We start from the raw sequence: 26,107 nt of genomic DNA, 5'->3' as shown, positions 1-26,107 counted from the left end.
GCACACTGATCTGATTGGAATACTGGGAGGAAGCAGCAGAATGTTTTGAGGAGGAAAAATGCTCTTTATAAGAAAAAAAAATGTACAACATCAAGTGGCAAATGCATGTAGGGAGAGAAACACGGGGTGGGGATGAAGGGAGCTGGGAACTTCTAGATGGGCCATCCTTCAGGCACAAGTCGCTTCTTGGTTCTCCAGAGGTATTTCATTACCACAGCTGCCATCTCCGTACTGGATGTAAGGAGGTATCTGAGGAGCCTCAATGATCAGCAGCCCCTCTGGTGACAAGGATGCGAAAACTGTGACGGGATCCACTTCTCCAGGAAGCCTAGGGAGGGAACATAATGATTCATAAATAACGCACACATTATCATTCAGCCCAGACACTGAGATCCATCTCTGAGGGACTTCTGGTGGTTCCCTCACTGCGAGAAGTGATGTCACTGGGAACTAAGTAACAGGGCCTTCTCAGTAGTGGCGCCTGCCCTGTGGAATGCCCTCTCACCAGACGTCAAACAGATAAGCAATCTGAAGGCAGCATATAAATTCTAATAATTTTCTTCTTCATCATATATTGTATGTATATACTACATTTATTTCCCACCTCTTTCTCTGAGGAGCTCAAGGTGGTTAACGTGGTGGTTCTCCTCATGGTCTAAACCCCGCAACAACCCTGTGAGGTAGGCTAGATTGGGTGAGGGATTTGAACCTTGATCTCCCTGGTCTGACATACTTACCACTAACCCACACAACTAACAATGAATGAATTAGGCATCCCTGGTAGCTAATCATTTGGCCTTAAATGTTAACTGGGTACACACCCTACATTGAAAGGACATGATTCCCTCCCACGAAAAAAGGTCCTGGGAAATGTAGTTAAGAATTTGGGAATTGTAGCTTTGCAATTGGGTAAAAGCGACACCTCCCAGGATTGTGTGAAGGAAGCTATGTGCTTTAAACATGCTTTAAATTTGTGGTGTGTATCCATAAAGGGGGGAGAGTTTAGAAGGGAAAAGGCTTAGGAGAGGGATTATGCTCGCTCTTCTTGCTCCCCCCCCATTTTTTTAAAAAAGGGGTGTTGTATTGTAATACAGGCTTTGTGTTAAATCTGTGCAAATTCTTTGGCAAGCCGGTTTGGCTGGATGCCTTCGTTTAAGCTGAGTACAAGCACATCAAAGTAAACTTTGGCCGTTGCAAGCAGGAAAGAAGCATGCCCAAATAAGGAGCTCTTGTGAAACTCCAGAGACAGGCCAACCATGGCCTAGTTGGGTTCTCAGCGAGATGGTAAACCTGGAGAAGACTCTTCTACCCTTTGTGACTTGCAGTCCCCTGCTGCTATTTTTTTCTTAATGGCAGAGAAAGTTCCGGAGCATGACTCATCGCTTAAAAGTAAACAATGAGGGCCCGAGAGCATGACGAGGCATAGATTCTAAAATAGACATCAAGAAGCAACTTTGCAGATCAACTCCAGGACTGAGCTCAAAGCCCTACCTGAACCATCCACTGAAAGTAGTATGATACAACTTTAAGCAATCTAGGCTTCCCCCAAAGGCTTCTGGGAAATCCACATAGCTCAGTATTGTCTACATGGAGGCCTCTTCTGCACCGTACATTTAAAGTGGTATCATACCACTTCAAACAGCCACAGCTTCACCCCAAAGAATCTGATGGTCATTTATACCTCTGGCACCTCCCTGCTGCTGCCCTCTGGCTTCTTAGCACCCCCAAGGCAATCCCCACTGCCCAGAGGGCAGTGCCACCTGCTTTGGGAATCACTGCCTCACAGCGTGGAGCTCTGGCCAAATGGCACCCTGTCCTGTGAGGGGTGGGGAACGGCCAAGGATTTCCATGAATGTGCAGAACGCCCCTACTCCAGTATTTTGAGGGGTCTCTCCTCCCCTCTCCCAATTAACCTCTGTCTCCAGACAGCCTGGGGGCTCCTCAAAATGCCTATCAGCTCAGAGCATCAGCACAAGATAGCCATGAGAGTGACCACGCTGCTGTCAGCCGGAAGGAAAGGTCAACATTGCTCCAGCCTTACTGGCACCTAGAGAGCCCTGTATCATCTTTACAGGAAAAGGTTCCAGGAGCGCGATGGGCAGAGGTCAAAGAGTCAGTGAGCAAGTGAGGAGAGGCTTTCAATCTGCTTGCCTGGTGAGCTGATTCTGTAATAAAATCCCGCCAAGCGGGGAAGGGGAAAGCCTGAATGTCGGTTCAAGGCAGGGAGCCCATATCCTTGAAATCCAGAGCAGGCTGGCCTCCGCAGCATACAATGCATTCAGCATCCCTAACAGCTGACCCTGATCAAACTAGTGTTCAGAGAAGTTAATCTAAAGGCAACCATTTACAGTGGTACCTCGGGTTACATACACTTCAGGTTACAGACTCCGCTAACCCAGAAATAGTACCTTGGGTTAAAACTTTGCTTCAGGATGAGAACAGAAATCGTGCTCCAGCGGCATGGCGGCAGCAGGAGGCCCCATTAGCTAAAGTGGTGCTTCAGGTTAAGAATGAACCTCTGGAACGAATTAAGTACTTAACCTGAGGTAGCACTGTATTTATTTTTTCTGTTAAAAACAGGTTTCCACTAATTTAGTGCCCTTCAGATGTTCTGGAGCATGCTGGCTGGCTGAGGTTGTCAGGTCAGGATCATCCCAGACCCTGAGATTTTAGGGCCCAAACCTGAGACCTACTCATAGCTGTCAACTTTTCCCTTTTCTTGCGCGGAATCCTATTCAGAATAAGGGAATTTCCCTTTAAAAAAGGGAAACGTTGACATCTATGGACCTACTGGCAGTCTCTGGTGATGTCACGGTGACAGGCCCTGGTGATTCTTCCTCTGCAATCTCTCCCACCGCTGATCTCTGGAGACAGAGGTTAATTGGGAGAAGGGAGGAGGAGGAAAGTCTATGTAATCATTTGTAGTTTGCTTCTGCCAGGCTTAAGCTTGCAAGGTGCAGTCATAGTAGTTTGCTCCTGCTTTGAAGGCATTCCCAGCCGGAGATTCAAGCCCTCTCTCTGCCACCTGGAGGGGGCCAGGAAAAACATGGAGACTTCAAGTCAGCCCTGGAGATCTGGCAACCCTATTGATGGGAGTTGTAACCCCAAACATCTGGATCTGGAGTTGGCTCAGGGTCGGGGAACTCGTGGGAAGTTGTTGCTGAACTCCAGCTCTCATCAGCCCCAGTCAGCATGACCCACCCCATTTTAATTTGCCCAAAATCGAATGCCCTGTCCTATAGATCTATCAAATCTAGGTGCCCAGTGAGGAGGGTGGTAAGTGGTGGCATAGCTGGGTCATAAGGAACCCTTCTGAGATGTTGGAGACCTTGGCTCACTGACCTGGCTGATTGGTGGCACTGGACCCAGGCAGAGATATACTGGGTACTTTCCCCGGACATATTTAGAAGCTCCTTGGTAAGGTAAGGTAAAGGACCCCAAGACGGTAAATTCCAGTCAAAGGTGACTTTGAGGTGTGTCACTCATCTTACTTTCAGGCCGAGGGAGCCGGCGTTTGTCCACAGACAGCTTTCCGGGTCATGTGGCCAGCATGACTAAACTGCTTCTGGCGCAATGGAACACCGTGACGGAGCACACAGAAACGCTGTTTACCTTCCCTCCATAGTGGTACCTATTTATCTACTTGCACTGGCGTGCTTTTGAACTGCTAGGTTGGCAGGAGCTGAGACAGAGCAACGGGAGCTCACCTCGTCCTGCGGATTCAAACCGCTGACCTTCTGATCGGCAAGCCCAAGAGGCTCAGTAGTTTAGACCACAGTGCCACCCATTTCCCTGGGAAATGACGCTGTGAAATACTTACTGGATTTTCTTGGTAAAGTTTTTGGATACAATTCCGCCTTCCACCTGTTGTTCTTCATGTTTACCTGCAAAGAACAGAGGGGAGTTTTTTGATGTAGAAATTCCACAGAGCAACAAATTTCCATCAAGCTTGCCTCACATTCTGGTTTGTTAACTCAGCTGGTTATTATAATTTCATGTTGCTGGGGGGCGTGTTAAAGCAGCAGTTCTCAAACATTGCCCCCCATCCCAAGCAAACCATCTGAAAGTTGTAGGGGGGGTCTCAGTGGACTACTTGATCTTTCATTCATATAGCACCAGCATTATTTTCAAATCTAGCATGGAATTATCAAAATCGCAGTCCGCAGAGGAGGGCCACTTACCCAGTATGTTTTAAGAAACAATTAGCAATTACACCAGCTCCATCTGCACTATACATTTAAAGCTGTACCACCCCACTTTAAGCAGTCATGGTTTCTCCCCAAAAAGTCATGGGAACTGTAGTTTGTTAAGGCTGCTGGGAATTGTAGCTCTGTAAATTCCCAGGATTTTTGTGTGTGTGGTGTGTTCTTTAAATGTATGGTGCATATGCAGCCTCTCTCAATCTCACCTCATGTTGAGTTAGGACAATTTTTTTTTTTTACTGTTGCCTTCTAAATAATGTTAGGACTTTACGCAATTTCAGTTCTGTGGGGTTTCATTCCTCTGCCCTTACTTTTTAAAAATTGATTTGTCCCTGTAAAGTTTCTTTCCCTCTGTTCTCTGTCTTGGCTTTTTAAAAAAGTGATCTGTTAAACTACAATGAAGTCATTTTGCTGTTGCAATATTGTTTTATATTTCTTTTTTGTAAACTGCTTTCAGGTTTTACTACAAATCTTGAGAAACAAACAAACAAAAATAAACTGCCCAGAGAACTTGGGTTATAGGGTGGCCTATGATTGTATAAATAAAATAAACAGTGGGATAACATGGGGCGTAAATAGCATGGGATGCAAGCTGAACTCCTCTGCCCTGAAGCAAGGCAGGATTATTTATTATTTTAACTACTAAATGTTGATCCCATTTCTTCCAAAGGAGCCCAGGGTGACAAACAGTGAAATATAAACTCACTCTCTCTCTCTCTCTCTCTCTCTCTCTCTCTGTGTGTGTGTGTGTGTGTGTGATATCATATATCTATATAATATAGAAAAAAGCCAAATATTCTCAAACTAAATTAATGGGGTTTTTGCCCATTAGTTTTTATTAATTTTTCAAAATTGTTAACAAATTAACCTTAAATTACCGTATTTTTCCATGTATAAGACACCCCTGTGTTTAAGACGCCCCCTATTTTTTGGGACTCAAAATTAAGAAAATGCACTATGCACTATCCATGTATAAGACGACCCCTTATTTTAAACTTAAAATATAGTCGTATACACGGAAAAATACAGTAATTCAAATTTAAAAGGTGACTTCCCACCCTTCTCCCACGATGTTTCCATTCTCCCCCACTTTTCTTGCTGCATTATATAACATAAAAAGGTAAAGGTAAAGGACCCCTGACAGTTAAGTCCAGTGGCAGATGACTCTGGGGTTGCGGCGCTCATCTCGCTTTATTGGCTGAAGGAGCCGGCGTACAGCTTCCGGGTCATGTGGCCAGCATGACTAAGCCGCTTCTGGCAAACCAGAGCAGCGCACAGAAACGCCGTTTACCTTCCCGCCGGAGCCGTACCTATTTATCTACTTGCACTGGCGTGCTTTCGAACTGATAGGTTGGCAGCAGCTGGGACCGAGCAACGGGAGCTCACCCCGTCGCGGGATTCGAACCGCCGACCTTCTGATCGGCAAGCCCAAGAGGCTCAGTGGTTTAGATCCACCCACACCCCATTATATAACATGCTTTTATCTAATTTGGAACTAAATTAATGATTTCATAGTTTTCAGAAACAATGGATTTCAGGAGAAAAATTTTCTCCCTATCTCAGCACTAGAACTCAAGAGTCATCTGACGAAGATGAATAAGGGAAGATTCAGGACTGGCAGAAAGAAGGATTTAGTCAGCGCATAGTTAAAACTATGGGATTCATTCTCATAAGAGGCAGGGATGGCTGCCGAATTGGGTGCGTTTAAAGGAGGATTAGACAAATTCCTGGAGGATACAGTTATTGATGACTGCTAACCATGATGCTGTGGGTTAAACCACAGAGCCTAGGGCTTGCCGATCAGAAGGTCGGCGGTTCGAATCCCCGTGATCGGGTGAGCTCCCGTTGCTCGGTCCCTGCTCCTGCCAACCTAGCAGTTCGAAAGCACGTCAAAGTGCAAGTAGATAAATAGGTACCGCTCTGGCGGGAAGGTAAACGGCGTTTCCGTGCGCTGCTCTGGTTCGCCAGAAGCGGCTTAGTAATGCTGGCCACATGACCCGGAAGCTGTACCCTGGCTCCCTCGGCCAATAAAGCAAGATGAGCGCCACAACCCCAGAGTCAGCCATGACTGGACCTAATGGTCAGGGGTCCCTTAACCTTTACCTAACCATGATGGCTGTGTTCTACCTTCACTGTCAGAGGCAGGGTACCCTGTCATTTGGAATCAGAAGTGGGGAGAGGTGATGTTGCACCCAGGATCTGCTTGTGGGTTTCCAAAGAGGCATCTGACTGGCCACTGTGAGAACAGGATGGACCTTTGGCCTGATCCAATGAGATTTTTATTACGCTCAGACACCAAATGCGTGGCTGAACAGGAATGTTTTAAAACTCTACCTACAGGTTAATAATAAGGGAAGAGAGATGCAGGTCTTTGCCAGCCAGGGCAGCACCCAGCAGTGATTTGAAAACATGCTGTGCTCCAGTTACTGTGGATGTTACTGATATGCTGTTCAGCTGCTGCGTCTATTTTTGACCTGGCCAATCCTTGCACCTGGATTGTTTTCTCCTAGCTACTAAATGGTAGCAAGATACCAAGGTGGGGTGGTATATCTCTGTATTAAATACATAAACAGTGGTACCTTGGTTCCCAAATGGCTTAGTTGTTGAACAAATCAGCTCCTGAACGCCGCAAACCCAGAAGTAAGTGTTCCGGTTTGCAAATGTTTTTAGGAAGCTGAATGTCGGACGCGGCTTCTGCTTGAGTGCAGGAAGCTCCTACAGCCAATCGGAAGCCGTGCCTTGGTTTTCGAATGTTTCAGGAGTCGAATGGACTCCCAGAACGGATTAAGTTTGACAACTAAGGTACCACTGTATAAAGAAAAGGTTGTAGCCAACTGAATTTTACTATGAGTAGAACTATTGAGATTAATGGACCTAAGTTGGTCATGTTCATTAATGTCAGTGAGTCTACAATGAGTAGGATTAGCACTAGACACAACCAAGTACAGTGGTACCTTGGGTTACATTCGCTTCAGGTTACAGACTCTGCTAACCCAGAAATGGTACCTCGGGTTAAGAACTTTGCTTCAGGATGAGAACAGAAATCGGGCTCCGGCGGCGCGGCAGCAGCAGGAGGCCCCATTAGCTAAAGTGGTGCTTCAGGTTAAGAACAGTTTCAGGTTAAGAATGGACCTCCAGAACGAATTAAGTACTTAACCCGAGGTACCACTGTATCTTCATATTTGCTCCATGTTTTGCTTCTGATCACATTTCACTAGTGGACATTTCACTTGAAGCCATGAATCTGGTTGCAGCCTTTGTGCATAGGATTGGAGGATAGGTTCGTGGCTACTAGCCAATGAGATACTTCTCCATGAATTGGTCCAAAAGTCTTTTAACAAATCCAAGTTCCTGTGGGAGCGAGTTCTGTAGTTCAACTATGTACTGTACAAAGAAGCCATTTCTTCTGTCTTTCAGTGCCTGCTAAACACATTCTTGTTTAGACAAGCCTACCCAGATTCCTAGAAACGCTGGCATGGATTTTATCTTTCTGTAAACCACTCTGAGGTGCTTTTAAAACCCAACAATCAAGCAATGATTTTATGAAATAAATCTGTCCTGAATCTCCCAGCATTCAGCTTGGATTCCCCATGATTTCAGTGTTATCAGAGAGGGAGAAAAACTTTTCTCTATGCCATGCATCGTTTTATACATGAGGCTCCAACATCGCCAGGAACAGCTGCTGTCTGAGGCACTGCCATAAAAACGCTCAGAAAATCTCTACGGAATGGAATTCCCTGGCAAGAGTCTACCCACAGACTGCCCTCATGGCAGACAGGTTGTCTCTGCCGTCATTCCCAACAGCTTCTGGGTGAGCTAGCAAGAGCCTCAGCAGGAGCGAATCCACTTCAGATACGGCTCTGGAGAAACAGCTGCTGCTGCTGCTGCTGCTGCTGACATTCTCTCCTTAGGCCACACTCACACCGCACATTTAAAGCACTATGGCGACCTTTTAAACACCCTCAGCTTTCCCCAAAGAATTCTGGGAGCTGTTGTTTGCTAAGGCTGCTGAGAGAAGACCCCCTTTCCCCCTTGCAGAGCTACAATTCCCAGAGTGGTTTAACAACAACAATTGGTTATTTATATGCTGGTCATCTGACTGTGTCGCCCCAGCCATTCCTCCTTCCTGGGCAACTCTGGGAATTATAGTTCCGGGAAGGGAATAAGGGTCTCTTGACAACACTCAGTACCCTGAACAGACTGCAACTCCCAGAATTCTTTGGGGGGAAGCAGTGAAAGTGGTATCATAGTGCTTTAAATGTACAGTGTGAAAATGGCCTCAGTACATTCAGCATAAATTTCTGTCACCACACAGAACATGGGTATTTATTCTAGGCAGGCCGGATCCCTGACCAGCCCTGTGATTATCCATGAACCACCTGTTGATGTGCAGAACAATAATGTAGGGATAGAGACAGAGATTGCCATCCATCAACAACCTTATTAAAACTGTTTGCACACTATACTTTAAAGGACATTCAAAACACATTCCTTTCCTCAGAGACTGACGGGCACTGTAGTTCCACCCCTCACAGAGTTAAAATTCCCAGCAACCCTTAAACTGCCCAGAATTCTTTGAGGGAAAGGATGTGCTTCAAGTGCGTTTTAAAAGTATAGTTTGTACACAGCAGGTCTCCCAGATGGCTGCTATTTGCAGGTGAGATTCAAGGCCCATCCATACTGTCGTTCAATGTTTCCTGTACCTCTGCATATTCTCCGTTGTCTGTATGACATTTCTCCTCTAAATCACTGTCTTCACACACCTTCTCCTCCTTCAATCTGGATTTTTTTTTAATATCCTCCTCTTTTTGGAGTGCCCCTGGTATGAGGAAATCCAAACTGAGAGAAGGGTGTACGATGGCCGCGATTTGTAGGAGAACACCATATGGTCAATACGATGGTCATCAAATAGCCGGCTTTTTCTAACCTCCCTGAAAACCAATCACGATGAATGCTCATAAAGAGATTGTTTGGAAGTGACCTAAGGGATGTCCCGAACTTAAAAATCAATGCAGGAATACCTCAACCCCAGGTATCTCAGAAGGCATCTCAAAAACAAGCAGTTCACACATATGGCAACCAGCCAGGAATCAAATGACGCACTTTGCTTTCATTCTCCCTGTCTCAGAAGCCCGACAGGCTTCAACTAGATGTCGGGGATTGAATTTCACTAACCCCATGCTGTGGAAAGCAGAGGCCTCTTGTTTTCAACTTTGTCTCTTGAAGACCCTTGTTCAGGCCTTTGCAGCTGTTGAATTATTCTTATAAAGAGCCAGTCACGTTAGTGAACATTCTGCATTGTTTTCAACACTCCTTTAGGCTTCACTACATTCCTCTACATTCTTACACATCACCTAGGTATTTTATAGGAGTGGGTGGTATATAGATACTTTAATATCAGATGGGCAGCATATAAATAGTAATTTATTATTATTATATCAGACTTCCTCAGCCTCGGCCCTCCGGATGTTTTTGGCCTACAACTCCCATGATCCCTAGCTAGCAGGACCAGTGGTCAGGGATGATGGGAATTGTGGTGTCAAAACATCTGGAGGGCCGAGGCTGAGGAAGCCTGTTATATTATTATTACAGTATGAATGCACGGATCCCAGAAAATCCTATTAAAGCACATTAATTCATTCCCCCCCCCCGGTTGGGGCAATGAAAAAAAAGAGGCTTTGGTTGATTAGTTTCCCCGCCTCCCAATGGGAATTGAATTTCAGTGAATTCGGAGATTATAAAATGAATCACAATAGGTGCTTTCTGGAGATAGTGAAGGCTGTCCAATCAGCAACATACCGGTAGATACAATAAAACAAATAATAAATAATATGTGATGGCACTGCCTTAACTGGGTAGTGAAGATGGGTTCTTAGTCTTACATTTCGAACGCTTTCTCTGACATGTACCTTCCCACCCCAAATCCAAAATGACACCCCTCTGCTTAATTTCCCCATCACTCACCTGAGACTTCCACGTAACCATCCTTGGTTTTCACCGTCAGTTCCTCAGGTTTAAAGCTCTGTACGTTGACACACACTTTCCATGGCTCCCCCGAAAAGGGGGGAGGGCTGCCCCCAAAAGCCGGACCTTCTGTGTACTCCCCAAATCTGGGGCCATATCCTGGCGGGGATAGGCCAGTGGTCCGGGACCTCAGCGACCCCGGCCACGCTGGACCCAGTCGGGAGCGGGCCCAGTCCGGCCAGTCTGAGGTCAGGCCTGCGGGGAAGGAGGACAGGCCAAAGTCATCGTCCAGAAGCCGCGAAGACAAGCTGGGTTCCCGGAACGTGTCTCGAAGGGTCCGGTGCCGGCCGGGATAATGGCATGAGAAGGGGATCTGGCTGTCAGCCATGACAAGTTTCTTCTGAGTTGGAGCCGAGAAGAGTCAGAGACTAAGGGAGAGAAAAATCCAAGAAAGATAACTTGATTGAATTTGGTTCGGGACCCAAAAATATCACTCAAGTGCTGTATGTGAAATTTCAGCTTCAAAGGTGCTGGTTCGACCGATACCTGGATACCCCAAATGAAAATGTTCCCGTCCGCAAATCTGAAATGAGAAAGCACCTCTTCAACGCTGAGAAATAAACCAGAGGAGCTCCTGTTTGCTTTTGAATTCCGGAGAGGAGGCGAGCAATCCTTTGGCCGCAAGGTTGAAAAGCAAATGCACCTGGCTGCTGTGCTCTCCTGATTAAAAACTCCTTCCCTCCTGTTGCTCACACAGGAGCTTAAATAAACCTCTTTCGTAAGAGCCGCGAAACTTCTCTGAAGTTCTAGGCAGCTGCTTGCCCTCTATTTATAAGCGCTTTAGTGCTGCTGCTGGTGTTGCAATGCGTGCCCTGCAAAGCCGTATTTTTGGAGAGGGTGAAACAGCCCTGGAGAATCTGGGCTGTGACAGCTGACTTCACCCCAGTGGGACAGACAAGCCCCAATGGAGAGCCAAGTTTAGACAGCCTCTCTCACCAGCCCCACCTTCTCCTTCGCTCCTTCCCTCTTAACATAAAGCAGGCAAGGCGGCTATTATTAGTCTGGGGTGTCAGGCCTGTTCCTCTGCGAACGTCTCTTAATATCACCTCTTGGGGGTTTGCCCTGAAAACAGAGCCTTGTTGTTGTGGCACCTTTAAAAAGGCAAGTGGACATAGAAAGCTGCCTTACGTTTTTTGGGGGGGAAGCCTTTTAGCTCAGTGCTTTGCAAGCAGAAGGTCCTAGGTCCAATCCCTGGTTTCCATCTCCAGGTAGGGCTAGGAGAGATTCCCGGTTTGAAACCCTGGGGAACCAATCAGTGTTGACAATCCTAAGACAGATGGAGCAACTCAGTCTAATGGATATTTATTGGGGGGAAATCCATGGGTCAGTGGAAGAGGACCTGCCTTGCATGGACGAAGTTCCCAGGATTAATCCCTGTCATCTCCAGGTAGGAGAGGGTTCTGTGGCTGCTCAGTTATGCTAATGCATGGGTAGGCAAACTAAGGCCCAGGGGCCGGATCCGGCCCAATCGCCTTCTAAATCTGGTCCGCGGACAGTCCAGGAATCAGCATGTTATTACATGAGTAGAATGTGTCCTTTTATTTAAAATGCATCTCTGGGTTATTTGTGGGGCACAGGAATGCGTTCATTATTTTTCTCTCAAAATATAGCCCGGTCCCCCCACAAGGTCTGAGGGACAGTGGACCGGCTCCCTGCTGAAAAAGTTTGCTGACCCCTGTCTAATGCATCAGGAAGAACTACCTGGACAAAATTGCAGTAAACTGTAAGATATAAATAGGAAAACATCGCATGCTTTGTGAAGTCCCTAATCTACACGTACACCTGCATTTTGTGATTGGGTTGGTTCAGGCAGAGGCTCTGCTTTTTATATACAGTTGTATAGTTATATAGATATTTCTTTTCCTGGCAGTGTTTGCATGGTTTTGTCATGGCCTTTGGCTAGTACAGTAAAGCTTATTTTGATTGATTTGAGGTAGGCCTGGGAGAGCTGTTGCAAATCAGCGTGGGCAACGCTGAGCTCTTATCTGTGTTTATTGGGCATTTGTTCTGGGATAGTTATATGACAAAGAGCATGACCACTATTATTATTTATTGATGATGATGATTATGAGTGGTTACATTCATTATTATAATAATTATATTATTTTTAATTATCCCAATTCATTCATCATGCAGTCATTTTGATTTGAGGGGTGCTTATACCATCAGCCTTTCATCCACTTTTCAGTGAGGGGTTTCCTGACAACTCTCAACATCATTAAAAACTAAAGTGCTCAGGATTTTTTGGGGGGAAGCCATGACTGCAGAGGCAGAGTGGTGTAGTGGTTAGAGTGTTGGACTAGGACCTGGGAGACCAGGTGGAACCTCCCACCTCCATTCAGCTATGAAGCTCACTAGGTGGGCTCGAGCCAGTTGCTTCCTCCCAGTCTAACCTACCTCACAGTACTGTGGAGGAAAAGGTGGGATATAAATGCAATAATAATAATGAATATATTGCCTCATCTTGTGGCAGTGAGTCCCACAAGTTAATTACACACCGTGTGAAGAAGTACACAGCTAGGTGGGGCGTTGAGGACACTTCTCCTGGGTGCAACCCTGTCTGGGGGCAATAGGCATCAAAGATTATGCTGTAATAATATTATTTTAATACCTGTAATTATCAATATGTAATGTTTTCCTTTCAGCGTGGAATAATTAAAGATGAGCCAGCATTGTGCAGTAGTGATTAGAGGGTCAGATTAGAATGCAAGAGATCCTGGCTGAAGTGTCCACCCATTGAACAACTCCAGTCATTTAGCTCAGTATCGTCTATCGAGGGAAACTTTGGCCCACCAGATGTTGCTGAACTACAACTCCCATCATTCTTGACTATTAGCCATGACTGCTGAGGCTGCTGGGAGAGGGCTGAAGATCCCCCAAGCCCTGGTCTCTTCTGACTGGCGGTGACTCGGCAGGGTTTCAAAAGGGAGTTTTCCCCAGCCCAATAAACTGTGTTGACCACCCATCCGTCTGCCCTTTGTTTTGTGCATACAGTGGTACCTCGGTTTTCGAACACCTCCATAGTCAAACGTTTCAGAACCCGAATGCCAAAAACCCAGAAATAAATGCCTCGGTTTTCGAACGCGCCTCGGAAGTCAAACAGGAAACGCGGCTTCTGTTTTGAGTTTTCCGTTTTGAGGCTTTCAGTTTTTGAACGTTTTGGAACTCGGATGGACTTCCGGAACGGATTACGTTCGGAAACCGAGGTACCACTGTACTAGGAATGCCCTCAATGAAGCCCGGGTAGAGGAATTCAAGGTAAGAATTTCAGTTTCCCCCAGCCCAAAGCATGTGCTGCGCTACTGAGCTACGACAATTCCTCTGGCGCTCAGTGTTCTTGAAGCTTATGGGGAGACCCTGGGCCACGATCTTTGAGTCTATCCCACCTCACGAGGTTGTTGTGATAAAAGATATATATGGGAAGAATGCAAGAAGATCAAACCTCTCCATTCTGAAGGAAATCAACCCTGAGTGCTCACTGGAAGGACAGATCCTGAAGCTGAGGCTCCAATACTTTGGCCACCTCATGAGAAGAAAAGACTCCCTGGGAAAGACCCTGATGTTGGGAAAGATGGAGGGCACAAGGAGAAGGGGACGGGACAGAGGACGAGATGGTTGGACAGTGTTCTCGAAGCTACCAGCATGAGTCTGACCAAACTGCGGGAGGCAGTGGAAGACAGGAGTGCCTGGCGTGCTCTGGTCCATGGGGTCACGAAGAGTCGGACACGACTGAACAACTAAACAACAACAACAATGGGAAGAGGCTCAGGCCCAGGGTCAAATGCAGCTCTCCAGGCCTCTCTGTCCGTCCCTTAGCATATTCCCCAGGCCATACTCTGCACTCGTCCTGTTTCATGCCCCAAATGTTTTTGCCTGGCTGGAATGTGTCTTTGATAATGCCTCATGCTTGTCTGGGTCGAGGAGACAGAGGTGTGTGTTTAGAAGGTAGATGTACAAAAGTAAAAATTGCATTCATTGCTCTACCCACTTTTGCCTCTGGCCCTGCCCACCACAGACATGTAGCCCCCAGAATCTTGCCCACAAGAGAATGTGGCTCACTGGTTCTAAAAGACCCCCCCCCCCCGGTTTAAGCCTCCCTGATCTCCTTGGATGAAGAAAGCAAAATGAGCCTACTAAATATATAAAGCTTTCCAGATAGTAGATTAAAAAAGCTAGACGTCAGCTTTCTCGGAGGCTTAGTCAGGGCAGCAGGCCACACCCGCAGCCTAACCCAGCATAGCACATTCAGCTTTGTCAAGAAGGATAAAATTGGGGAGGGGGGGCATGACATTGAACTGTGGCAGCAGCCAGCAGGGGTTACAGCGGTACTTCGGGTTAGATACGCTTCAGATTACAGACGCTTCAGGTTACACACTCCGCTAACCCAGAAATAGTGCTTCAGGTTAAGAACTTTACTTCAGGATAAGAACAGAAATCGGGCTCTGGCGGCGCGTCAGCAGCAGCAGGCCCCATTAGTTAAAGTGGTGCTTCAGGTTAAGAACAGTTTCAGGTTAAGTACGGACCTCCGGAACGAATTAAGTACTTAACCTGAGGTACCACTGTACTCGCAAGCACCTCTCTACAGGAGCAGTCTTGCCTAAGCAGCTTCAACAGCATTTCCTCAGTACAGTGGGGCCCCGCAAGACGAATGCCTCGCAAGACGAAAAACTCGCTAGATGAAAAGGTTTTCCGTTTTTCGAGCTGCTTCGCAAGACGAATTTCCCTATGGGCTTGCTTCGCAAGATGAAAACGTCTTGCAAGTTTGTTTCCTTTTTCTTAAAACCGTTAATACTGTACAGTTGCGACTTGACTTCGAGGAGCAACTCATAGCAAGTGGTGTGGTAGCCTTTTTTGAGGTTTTTGAAGACTTTGGTGATTTTTGAAGCTTTTCCAAAACTTCTTTTGCAGCCATTTGGTAAGTTAAACTTTTAAAACTTTTTTTGGGGTTTTTGGATTTTGGGTTGGGGTGTTTGGAATTCAAGGACTTGGTGTTGGGGAGGGGTTTGCAAGAATCTGGAAGCTTGTGTGGTTTTTTCTGCATTTTTATGATTTTCTGTGACCATTGGGCCACTCTGCTGGTTTTTTTTTTTAAAAAATCTGGGTTTGAATTTCTGTGTGCTGGGTGACTGGGGGAACAGTTGGGGAGGAGTTTGCAAGAATCTGGAAGCTTGTGTGGTTTTTTTCTGCATTTTTATGATTTTCTGTGACCATTGGGCCACTCTGCTGTTTTTTTAAAAAAATTCTGGGTTTGAATTTTGAAATGCTCTTTACAGCATGTGTGACTTTAAAGAGCACTTAATAAATTCTTGTTGTACCAAATTTGGCTTTGTTTGGACTTTTTTTGACCATAGGAACGCATTAATTGAATTTCAATGCATTCCTATGGGATTTCGTGCTTCGCAAGACGAAAAATTCGCTAGACGAAAAAACTCGCGGAACAAATTAATTTCGTCTTGCGAGGCACCACTGTAATATCTTTAAAAAGCCCATGACTGTGTGCCTTAACCCAGCGTTGGTTCCGGCCGAAGGGGGTGAAGAGTTCAGAGAGCTTGTCTCAGGTGTAGGAATGTCTATTTATGGCACCGAGTGCCAAGGCTGTTTTTAAAGCACTGCTTTTAAAAGTTAGCAACCTTATTTGAAGGCAATAGCTTACTTCTTAGGGTTGTATCGCATTGCCTGATGTTGAATCAGACCATCTTGCCCAGCCCTCATGACTCTGACTGGCAACAGCAATAGGGGGTCTCAGCAGGAGACGTTCATATCACCCGTCACCCGAGAGCTCTTCTTAAGTTGAAATGTGGAGGATTAATACCTTAGATTTTCTCCATGGATGAGATGAACGAAATGCACGAGGTTACAATAAACAGGGTGGATTTGATTTAAATCATTTTTTTTTACAAAAAGACTCATTTTTGCTGGTATAATCTTAATATTTACAACCAGAGGAAGGTTTCATTTTTGGAATTATAAATTTTCAGAGTAGTTTTTACAAAAATTTCTGATTTGATTATATTATTAGAAATACATAGGCTGATGATTATGAAATTATTGTGAGGTTTAATAAGTTAACTGTTTATATTTGGGCAACTTTTCTGCTGTACTTTTATTGGAAGGAGAAAAACAATCATTTCCTTAATAACAATTTGAACTATTTATTTAACTAAAACAATAACATTATAGCATATGGATCCATGTTTGTTAACTGATTTGGTTGAACAATTAAAAAAAATCCCAAAAACTTAGACTGAGTTTTAGCACACATGAAAAACTTAAAGCAAATCCTGTTTCCTGATGAATAGCCTTTGGACTATAATGTAACTTAAATAGAAAACTATCTTTAGAAAGATTTTTCCTCCAAAAGCACTTTATTTTAAAAATCCAATTTAAATAAGAAAAAAATCCGATTTAAATAATAGAATCTCATTTTTTAAAAAAATCATTGATTTTTATCTACCCTGGCAATAAAGACACTTGATATTATTATAGAAAAATACAGGAAGGGCTCACTCAGAACAAAATATTGCAGAGTGGAGTGTTTTAAACTGTTTTTAAAATGTGTTTTAAATGTTGTAACCTGCCGTGGGACCTTAGGGTGAAGGGCAGGTACCGATAAATAATAATGAGTTAAAAGGACCCGACCCCCTTTTTGGATTGTTTTAGGATTCTCCTCATTCCAGAAACTATAGTTTACCCCCCGCAGGGCTATAATTCCTGGCACCTAGAAACAAACTTTAGTTTCCAGAATGCTTAGTTTTAAGTGTATGGTGTACAGGCAGCCTAGGACAGAATATTGAAACTGTAGAAGCTCTGTGTCTTTACTTAAGATCTATACAAACTGCTCGCTTTCAATGAACTATGCATTCTGGTTTGAGCAGTTTAGAAAGCAGATTATGTCTCGCCACATGTGTGAAATTGACTGAGCCTGAGTCAGCACCCAAAGGGAGAGTCCTGCTGTCAGTAGGTGTTGACAGCTGATATCCAAGGCAAAGTCTGGAGCTGGTGGAGTAACTGGGAAGGATGAACCTTCAGGATAAGCTGGTTTCTTGGGGTACTTCTGCACAATCTCAAGATTTCCCCAAGCCTGCTGGTGCTCCCATCTTGTGCCTGGATGCTGTGTTTTTGACAACATAAACAACAGCTCTCATAGCTCCAACACTGGAAATAGAGGGAATTTAGTCCGATTGGGCTCTGAAGTAAGCAACTGTATATTCTAGGCTAAAACTGTAGTCAAATCCATACCACATATAGTGGTACCTTGGTTCTCAAACTTAATCCGTTCCGGAAGTCTGTTCCAAAACCAAAGCGTTCCAAAACCAAGATGCGCTTTCCCGTAGAAAGTAATGCAAAATGGATTAATCCGTTCTAGACTTTAAAAAACAACCCCTAAAACAGCAATTTAACATGAATTTTACTATCCATTGATCCATAAAATGAAAGCAATAAACAATATACAATATACTGCAGTCACACAATCAATCAATAAGTAGCTGAACTGGGTTCCACACAGTCACAAAAACAAAACAAAAAGAGCCGCAAAATAAATAGCAAAAGCAGACAGACCTCAGCGTAACACTCAAAACGGAAGTGTGGCACTCAAAACAGAAGCGTAACACTCAAAGCAGAGCACGTTCGGCTTCTGAAAAAAGTTCGCAAACCGGAACATTTCCGGGTTTGCAGTGTTTGGGTTCCAAGTTGTTTGAGCACCAAGGTGTTTGAGAACCAAGGTACCACTGTATTTTAAGCACACAGTTCCCTCTGCCCCAAGAATGCTGGGATACTTCCCTTAACAAATTGCGGCTCCCAGGATTCTTTATGTTTAAATTTAAATTTAAATTTAAAAATTTAAATTTATGTTGTGGATGCAACCCATTGTAATGAAAGTTAAGAAGCCGCTGCCAGTCATTATAGACAATATTGATGTATATGGGCCAGTGGCCTGACTCAGTATAAAGCAGGCTCCTATGAGAGGGAAATTAGCTATGTGACAGAGCATATGATTTATATTCAGGCAGTCCCAGGCTCGACCCCTGGCGTCTCCGGGTAGGGCTGGGGCAGAACCCCACCTGAAACCCTGAAGAGCTGCTGCCGGTCAGTGTAGACATAATGGAGCTAAATGGACCAATGGGCTGACTTGGCATATGGCAGTTTATTTACTTAATTATTTCAGGTGTGTGTATATATATATATATATATATATATATATATATATATATATATAAAATAAATAAATAAATAAATCACCAAGCCATTTAAAAAAAAATACATCATGGTGGTATACAACATTCCCTACTATTCTTAACCTTACGGTGGTACCTCAGGTTAAGTACTTAATTCGTTCCGGAGGTCCGTTCTTAACCTGAAACTGTTCTTAACCTGAAGCACCACTTTAGCTAATGGAGCCTCCTGCTGCCGCTGCACAATTTCTGTTCTCATCCTGAAGCCAAGTTCTTAACCCAAGGTACTATTTCTGGGTTAGCAGAGTGTGTAACCTGAAGCGTATGTAACCTGAAGTGTATGTAACCCGAGGTACCACTGTATTTTGCTAGTGGTGTGTGTGTGTGTGTGTGTGTGTGTGTGTGTGAGAGAGAGAGAGAGAGAGAGAGAGAGAGAGAGAGAGAGAGAGAGAGAGAGAGAGAACCGAGACTGAGTGAACAGCAGCTTACATGTAAATCTTGTTGAAGGGTGGGGTATAATAAATACCTAAAGTTGGGAGGTTCTAGAAGGCATCAGTCACAGACGATAAAAGGAAATACCATTCCTGACTCAGTTGAGTTTAACAAGATCTCAGTCGTTTGACCACCCCTGGAGACTTAAGGCATGCATGCCTGCTATCCACAGTGTGAATCCAATCTGCCTAACATTACATCACATGTGAGATAATTACTGTTTATAGTAGGGAACTAGGCACTCCCAATTCTGCCTGAGGCCTAAAAAGAGGCAGCATTGAATCCCTGTGTGAACTCAGAACTCAGCCATTCTACGCTCTGCAAACTGGGCGGAGGACGCAAATTTTAATCTCAGTTTTTAATCCTCTTTCATTTCATAAAATTTATACACCCCTTGATTGTAGAGTGCTCAATCCCTGTATATTCCAAATTAGTTCCATCTCAAAAGGTTGGTGATGGAACTGAAGCCTTTTGCTGTTGCCGAGCGACCGCAGGGCACCCTCCCAACTCTCTTAGGGCTGGCCTGGAAGAGAATGGGGTATGTTTCTCGTTGCTGTTGCTAGGCAACCACCAGTGTTTCCCTGTCCTCTGAATCCACAACACAGCTGGCTAGGAACAAGGGCCAAACAGTATGATGCAGGAGGTCTGCAATCATATCCCCTGACATTTTTATTTTTATTTTTTACTTCCTTTAAAGCAGCCAGATTTTAACTGGGGAGAAGTTCCATTGTAAGACCATGACCTCAGCTGACCACTTAAAAGTGCCCTCATCAGCACCCACAAAGAATAGGCTAGGTTGCAAGAGCTATCCCTAAGGAACGATGCCCTCTGGGCTAATGGTTGGGCATTCCCTCCACCTGGCCCTGTCCTAGCTGCTAGGAGAACAGTAGCCATAGGGATGTGAGTGATGTTACATGGGAAACAGAGGGACAGTCAATTCACAGGGCAATGCACCGGAATTAGCTCAGAGTGTAATATGAGCTCTTCCTCTTGCTCTTGTACAGAAAGTACAGGAGGTGTTTGTCTCTCGACTGCTGGAGCTTGAAGAGAGCAGTCATGTTTTCTGTTATGCTTCAAAGACAGAAATAAAAGCATGTAAAAACGTTTCTGTCTATCTCCTTTTCCCTGCCGGGAGTGCAGGAGGGAGGGGGTGTGTTCTTCTCACGCTGAGAAGAATCGCCTATCGCGACCTAGCCTGGATCTTGCTGGGAATGCAGCTAGGGAGGTCAACAGGAGACCAAGCCGGGTGCCTGGGAGTGAGATAGGCTTGATTACCGACAAGTGACTGAGCTGGAAGCGGGCTGGGAGTTGGAGACACAGAGACCTGCTTGCTCTGTCCTGGATCTAGAGCTGTGACTAATGGAGAAGCAAGATCTGTTGGGGTGTTAATGCTGTGAGTCCCCTCCATCTTATACCCAGGTTGTTCAGCCCGGACACTGAGCTCCAGCGCCAAGGGCCTTCTGGTGGTTCCCTCATTGTGAGAAGTGAGGTTACAGGGAACCAGGCAGAGGGCCTTCTTGGTGGTGGCACCCGCCCTGTGGAATACCCTCCCTTCAGATGTGAAGGAAATAAGCAGCTATCCTATCTAAAGACATCTGAAGGCAGCCCTTTTTAGGGAAGTTTTTAATATTTAATGCTGTATTGTTTTTAACACTTGATTGGGAGCCTCCCAGAGCGGCTGGGGAAACTCAGCCAGATGGGCTGGGTATAAATAATAAATTATTTAATTATTTATTATTATATTATATTATATTATATTATATTATATTAATTATACAGTATGTGTAAATAAATCTATATATCCTAAAGATGCCACAGTCTCCAACGAAACAGTATTCTTTCTGTTGTGAGACTAATTATAGCACTTTTTCCTCTCTCTTTTTTGCTGGAAGATAGAGCAGTGGGAGGTTTACTTTAGGAGGGTGGCAACATGAGAACAGGCTTTTTCTTTAATGTAATGCTCTCCCCAGGGAGGTTTGGCCGGCGCCTTCATGATATACCCTTAGGTACCAGGTGAAAGGGACGTGGGTGGCGCTGTGGTCTAAACCACTGAGCCTCTTGGGCTTGCCGATCAGAAGGTCGGCGGTTTGAATCCCTGCAACGGGGTGAGCTCCCGTTGCTCGGTCCCTGCTCCTGCCAACCTAGCAGTTTGAAAGCACATCAAAGTGAATGAAATTAAGAAGGTGCTTAAGTGTACCTTTCATAAGAAACCAGAGGCTTTTCTCCTGGGCATGGTAGGCCAATTGGTGTCAAAGAAAGATAGGACGTTTTTTATGTATGCTACAACAGCAGCAAGAGTTCTACTAGCAAAGTATTGGAAGACACAAGAACTACCCACACTGGAAGAGTGGCAGACGAAGGTGATCGACTACATGGGACTAGCAGAGATGACGAGCAGAATCCGTGACCAAGGGAAAGAGACGGTGGAGGAAGACTGGAAGAAATTTAAACTTTATCTTAAAAATTTTTGTAAAATTATTGAGTGTTAAAATGTCATAGGTAAAGCATAGCAGATTTGCAGCGATAAATGATTGGACAAGAGGAAAGAAAAGGGTTAAAGAAAGGAATTAATAAGTAATTCAGACCAGGGGTTGCTGAAAAAAGTTTAAAACAGGGATGCAGAAAAGGGAGGCATGGGGAAGTCGTTGAAATTGGGTATATGAAAAAAATTATGAAATTATACATGTTTATATGTTTGTTTGTCAGTGTTTGTTGTTTGTATTGTCTTATATTATATGTTGAAAAACCAATAAAAATTTTATATATAAAAAAAGAAAGCACATCAAAGTGTAAGTAGATAAATAGGTACCACTCCGGTGGGAAGGTAAACGGTGTTTCCGTGCACTGCTTTGGTTCACAGCTTAGTCATGCTGCGGACAAACGTTGGCTCCCTCAGCCAGTAAAGCGAGATGAGTCCCGCAACCCCAGAGTCATTCACAACTGGACTTAACTGTCAGGGGTCCTTTACCTTTACCAGGTGAAAATGTTCCTTTTTAACCAGGCCTTTGGCCGATTGACATCCGATGCCCTTTTAAATGTGTTTTGGAAGGGGGCTATTATTGGGTTGTTTTTGTTTTTATTATGTATCTTCTGGGTTTTTAAAAATATATATTGTGATTTTATGTTGTGAACTGCCCTGAGATCTACGGGAGTAGGGCAATAGACAAAACAAACAAACAAACAAACAAACAAACAAACAGTGTTCTGTGGGGCAGGGAAAGTTAAGCAGTCTGCATGCAGCAAGCCTGGGTTGCGAATTTAGGAATCTTATTCTAGCAGAAGGGCCACCTCTTCATGGGAGTGCGTCTGCATTTGCAGGTTCAATCCTGAATACAGGTAGGGTAAGACTGTTGCCTGAAATCCTGGACAGCTGCTGCCAATGTGGTCCCATCTGCACTTCCTGTTTAACTAAGGAAGTACATGACTTTAAACAGTCAACAAACGACACTTCGCCAGATTTCTTCGGGGTGGGGAGAGCCGGGACTGAAGGAGCCTCTCCACCCCCATTGTTCTGCCCAGACACTGAGGTCCAGCTCCAAGGGCCTTCTGGCAGTTCCCTCGCTGCGAGAAGTGAAGTTACAGGGAACCAGGCAGAGGGCCTTCTTGGTAGTGGCACCCTCCTTGTGAAACGTCCTCCCATCAGATGTCAAGGAAATAAACAACTACCTGACTTTTAGAAGACATCTGAAGGCAGCCCTGTTTAGGGAAGCTTTTAATGTTTTACTGTGATTTTAATATTTTGCTGGAAGCCACCTAGAGTGGCTGGGGAAACCCAGCCATATGGGTATTATTATTATTATCATTTGGGATGATACAGCCTTAGACCTATATGCAGCACAGATGGTGAGCCACATGACCATGATAGGCTGGGCCGCAGGGGAAAAAGTGAGCGGGGCAATGAATGTAAATGTCACCTTTATACATTAGACTGCTTTCTACACAAACACACATACACCTCTTTTTCTAGAGAAAATAGCCCTGCATCCAGGCCCGCAAGAGCCATGATCAGAGTTCAAGGGCACTCATGACATGGGCGTAGCTGGGGGGGGCAGGGAGGGGCAGTTGTTCCCCCCCTAAATCAATAAAAATACATAGCAAGCTAAGGTCCTGTGTTTGGTAGCTATCCAGCTCACATAGCAAGGCAGAATCATAGAGTTGGCTGGGATCCCCAGGGGTCATCTAGTCCAACCCCCTCTTTGCTAGAAGTCCTAACATTCTTTGCCTCCTTAGCAAATCTCCATGTGGCACTTAACGCCACCACACTTCATTATTCCATTGAGAGTCGCTCAGCAAATCGCCTCTATGGCAAAGCCACACGGACGGAGACGCCCACCCCTTGGCAGGAATGAAACAAGAAGTTGGTTCCTTCCATCTGCTCTTCTCCCCATTTTGGTTTGCTGCGTCCTTTCCTTTGACAGGTGGTCGCTCTGGTTGCCCCTCCCTGCTTCCCCTGCCAAGGCCGTTGCCAGTTTTTTGAGAGGGACCTGGGCAAAGTGCCCTCCCCACAGGGCTTAAACAGAGGCAGATGAGGATGGGCAGTGGCAGCTGAGAAGGGCAGGCACTGTGCAGATGCAACACACTCCTTGAGCCCCATGGCTTTCTACAGACTCTGGTGTGATTATCTTCTTTGAACCCAGTGCTTCTGGGACCTGCCTCGGATTATGTATGTCGGGGCCCAGAGGCGTACAGCCATCCTTCAAAATTTGCATTTTTTAGAAGTTTTCGATGCAGTTCTCTAGCCAAGAAGTGTGTACAAAAATGCCTATACTAGGGTAGCCTCCATAAAAATGCATACGACATACAATAACGCATTATATCAGGGAAGATTGCTTTGCTAAAAATATGTTCCTTAAGAGCCACTGCATACAAAAATGTGTTTATTAGGATGTTCACGCAAAAATGCTGATGAATTTTCATGACCCTTTTCTTCTTCTTTTTTAAAAAAGGCTAACTGATGAGGAGAAGTACAGAACTGAACTGAAGACTGGAGAAATGAGAAGCAGAAAACAGAAACTGACAGTTATCCCACCGATCCTTCATCAGGGATATAGAAGATGGTGGTTGCAGCCATGTGGCCCAGCACTTTAATTTCATGATTTATTTCTTTCACAATATGCATATGCCGCCTGATTGCGAAAAAACAAGAAAACCTTCTCTTCACAGTAGCAGAAAAACCACGGTTACAACTAATGGCTAATCTGAAGAGAGCTAAACCATGCGCCCGGGTTTGGACAACATGCTAATCCAAACTACAACCATATCTGCACTGCACCTTTAAAGCAGTATCACACCACTTTTAACAGCCATGGCTTCCCTCAAAGAATCTTGGGAAGTGTAGTTTGTAAAGGTTGCTGAGAGCAGCTAGGAGACCCCCCTATTCCCCTCACAGAACTACTGTTGCCAGAGTGGTTTAACAGTCAATTCCTTTTCCCAGGGGACTGAGGGGAAAAGGGGTCTCCAACAACTCTCACAGCACCATTAACAAACTTCACTTTTGAGGTGCCTTTGGGGGGGAAGCCATGACTGTTTAAAGGGGGCACAATCCTGTTTTAAATGTATTGTGCTTCTGGGGATCAAGATTGCAATTCTATATATGTGGGAATAAGTCCCACTGATTCTAGTAAGACATACTTCTGGGTATCACGCACAGGAATCCTGTGCTGCAAGGTTAAATTATTATTTCATCATCAAAACCTCAGACAGGGCCTATGGCTTTAATCAGCATGGTAATGTGCAGAGCAAGGCTTATCCGAACCAAGACACCAACATATAAAGAAGAAAGTCATGAGGGAAGATTTGTTAACAGGCTTACACCTAACATTCAGAAACCTGTGAAATAACATTCTAGTTTCAGACGATACTCTTCTGCTGACATGAAACCTGCTGCACCTGAATTAATTGGCAAGTTTGATTTAACTAATCTAGGACTCAGTTGAGACCAGGGTTGTCTCTACTGCTAACACTGTTACAGCCAGTCAATACGGAACATTTGCTCCAATTTATTTCCCAATCAGCCTTTTGTCCATCCGTTTCGATGCATTCCTAACCACACTTTTTCAAAAAGTGATTATGTCATGCCAGGGCGACAAAGCTCTTCATGCCTTTTAATTGCACCAACCAAAAGTTGCAGCATACTCTTGAATCCCTCCTGCAAAAAATACTGACAAGTCTGGAGGCATTGTGCGTTCTCACCAATAACAGCTGTTGTGAAAGGTCACTGCAATAAACTAGGAGACATTTGAGCTTCACAGAAACATGCCTTGGAGTTACTCTTATCTCTGGCATTTCTTAACCCACTTTCTCTCTCACACACAGGTGTAGAGAGAGAATCTGCCAACCAGTAACAGCACTTCAGAGACGAAGAGCCTTGTGGCGCCTTAAAGACTTTGTTTTCCGGTGCACAAAAGCTCGTGCTAGAAGAATATAGTTGTTAACCTTCAAGGCAAAATGGGACATTTTTGTTGCTTTCGTTGCAATAGCCCTAACACTGCGAAACCCGCCCTAGGAAAGTCTAAAACTTGGTGCAGGCACAATAAACCTTTAAATGAGCATGTGATGCTCTGTTTATCTGTGTGGTTTGTTCTCTCACGCTAAATCCCACCGGGACTGGAGGTCTGAAATGCATGCAGGAGACCTAAACTCTGAGACATCCACATAAGCAGTTTGAAAGCATGACCCCTCCCATAGCTCAAAGCATCAAGTCTTCCTCCCCCCCCTCCCTGGCTCCCTAGTAGTCTCTTACCCACAAAAGCCTCTGTCTGGAAAGGTCTCCAAAGGATGACAGGCAGTGCCCAGTCACTGAAGTAGGCTCTGGGGCGTTCCCTTCCCAACTGAGCAATGGCGCCTTCAGTGCTGAATCAGACGTGCACCACTCAGTCCCCTACTCCTCTTGACAGTTCAGCAATGCAGATAGAAAAAGCTTTCAGCCGTGTTCCTGGCTTCCCTGGGCAGGCAGCCACACAGCAAAGCGGTGTTCTCACAGTGGGCAGAGGTGGAGCGAGGCAATGCGCCAGGAATGCTATCTGGAGAGGCCCTAGGAAAAGGAGCTTGGAGGTTGTTTGTTTTATTTTTGCTGGGTTTTTCCCCCCAGCAGAGATGGCCTTGGCTCAAACCCAGTGCTCTCTCCGGAAGGCCTGCGCTTTTCGCCCAGTCGCTTCTGACCCTGACACTTGGAGGCTGGAGCGAGGAACTGCATTTAACTCCACCCAAAACCAC

At 45.0% G+C, this 26,107-nt stretch overlaps 1 protein-coding gene and 1 long non-coding RNA gene across 3 annotated transcripts; one reads left to right on the top strand and one right to left on the bottom strand.

Annotated features, from left to right (window-relative positions):
* Positions 1–43: 43 nt before the first annotated feature.
* Positions 44–26,051, bottom strand: HSPB8 (heat shock protein family B (small) member 8). 2 transcript variants are annotated; one of them, XM_053369841.1, is made up of 4 exons: positions 25,635–26,051; positions 10,167–10,594; positions 3,821–3,884; positions 44–328 (listed from the first exon to the last, which is right to left on the bottom strand). In XM_053369841.1, the coding sequence occupies exons 2-4, from the start codon at positions 10,552–10,554 to the stop codon at positions 169–171; spliced, it is 612 nt and encodes a 203-aa protein (XP_053225816.1). In that variant the 5' UTR covers positions 10,555–10,594; positions 25,635–26,051; the 3' UTR covers positions 44–168. The 2 variants fall into 2 exon arrangements, with proteins under 2 accessions (XP_053225816.1, XP_053225815.1); XM_053369840.1 differs by lacking the exon at positions 25,635–26,051 and having other exon boundaries at positions 10,167–10,717.
* LOC128404332 (uncharacterized) lies at positions 11,042–13,081 on the top strand. The gene is made up of 3 exons (XR_008328087.1): positions 11,042–11,613; positions 11,837–11,949; positions 12,872–13,081. It is a non-coding gene; the product is annotated as an uncharacterized LOC128404332 (long non-coding RNA).
* Positions 26,052–26,107: the final 56 nt, after the last annotated feature.

This window comes from Podarcis raffonei, chromosome 16 (genome assembly GCF_027172205.1).
Source record: "Podarcis raffonei isolate rPodRaf1 chromosome 16, rPodRaf1.pri, whole genome shotgun sequence".
NCBI classification, from domain to species: domain Eukaryota; kingdom Metazoa; phylum Chordata; class Lepidosauria; order Squamata; family Lacertidae; genus Podarcis; species Podarcis raffonei.
The sequence above is the reverse complement of the archived record's forward strand: the minus strand, read 5'-3'. Positions and strand labels throughout refer to the sequence as shown.

Coding starts and splice junctions, on each gene's coding strand:
- HSPB8 (XM_053369841.1), bottom strand. CDS start 10,554: ATGGCTGACAGCCAGATCCCCTTCTCATGCCATTATCCCGGCCGGCAC. Junction 3,885..10,166: donor TGGTTACGTGGAAGTCTCAG/GTGAGTGATGGG, acceptor TGTTCTTTGCAG/GTAAACATGAAGAACAACAG. Junction 329..3,820: donor AACTTTACCAAGAAAATCCA/GTAAGTATTTCA, acceptor TTCCCTCCCTAG/GCTTCCTGGAGAAGTGGATC.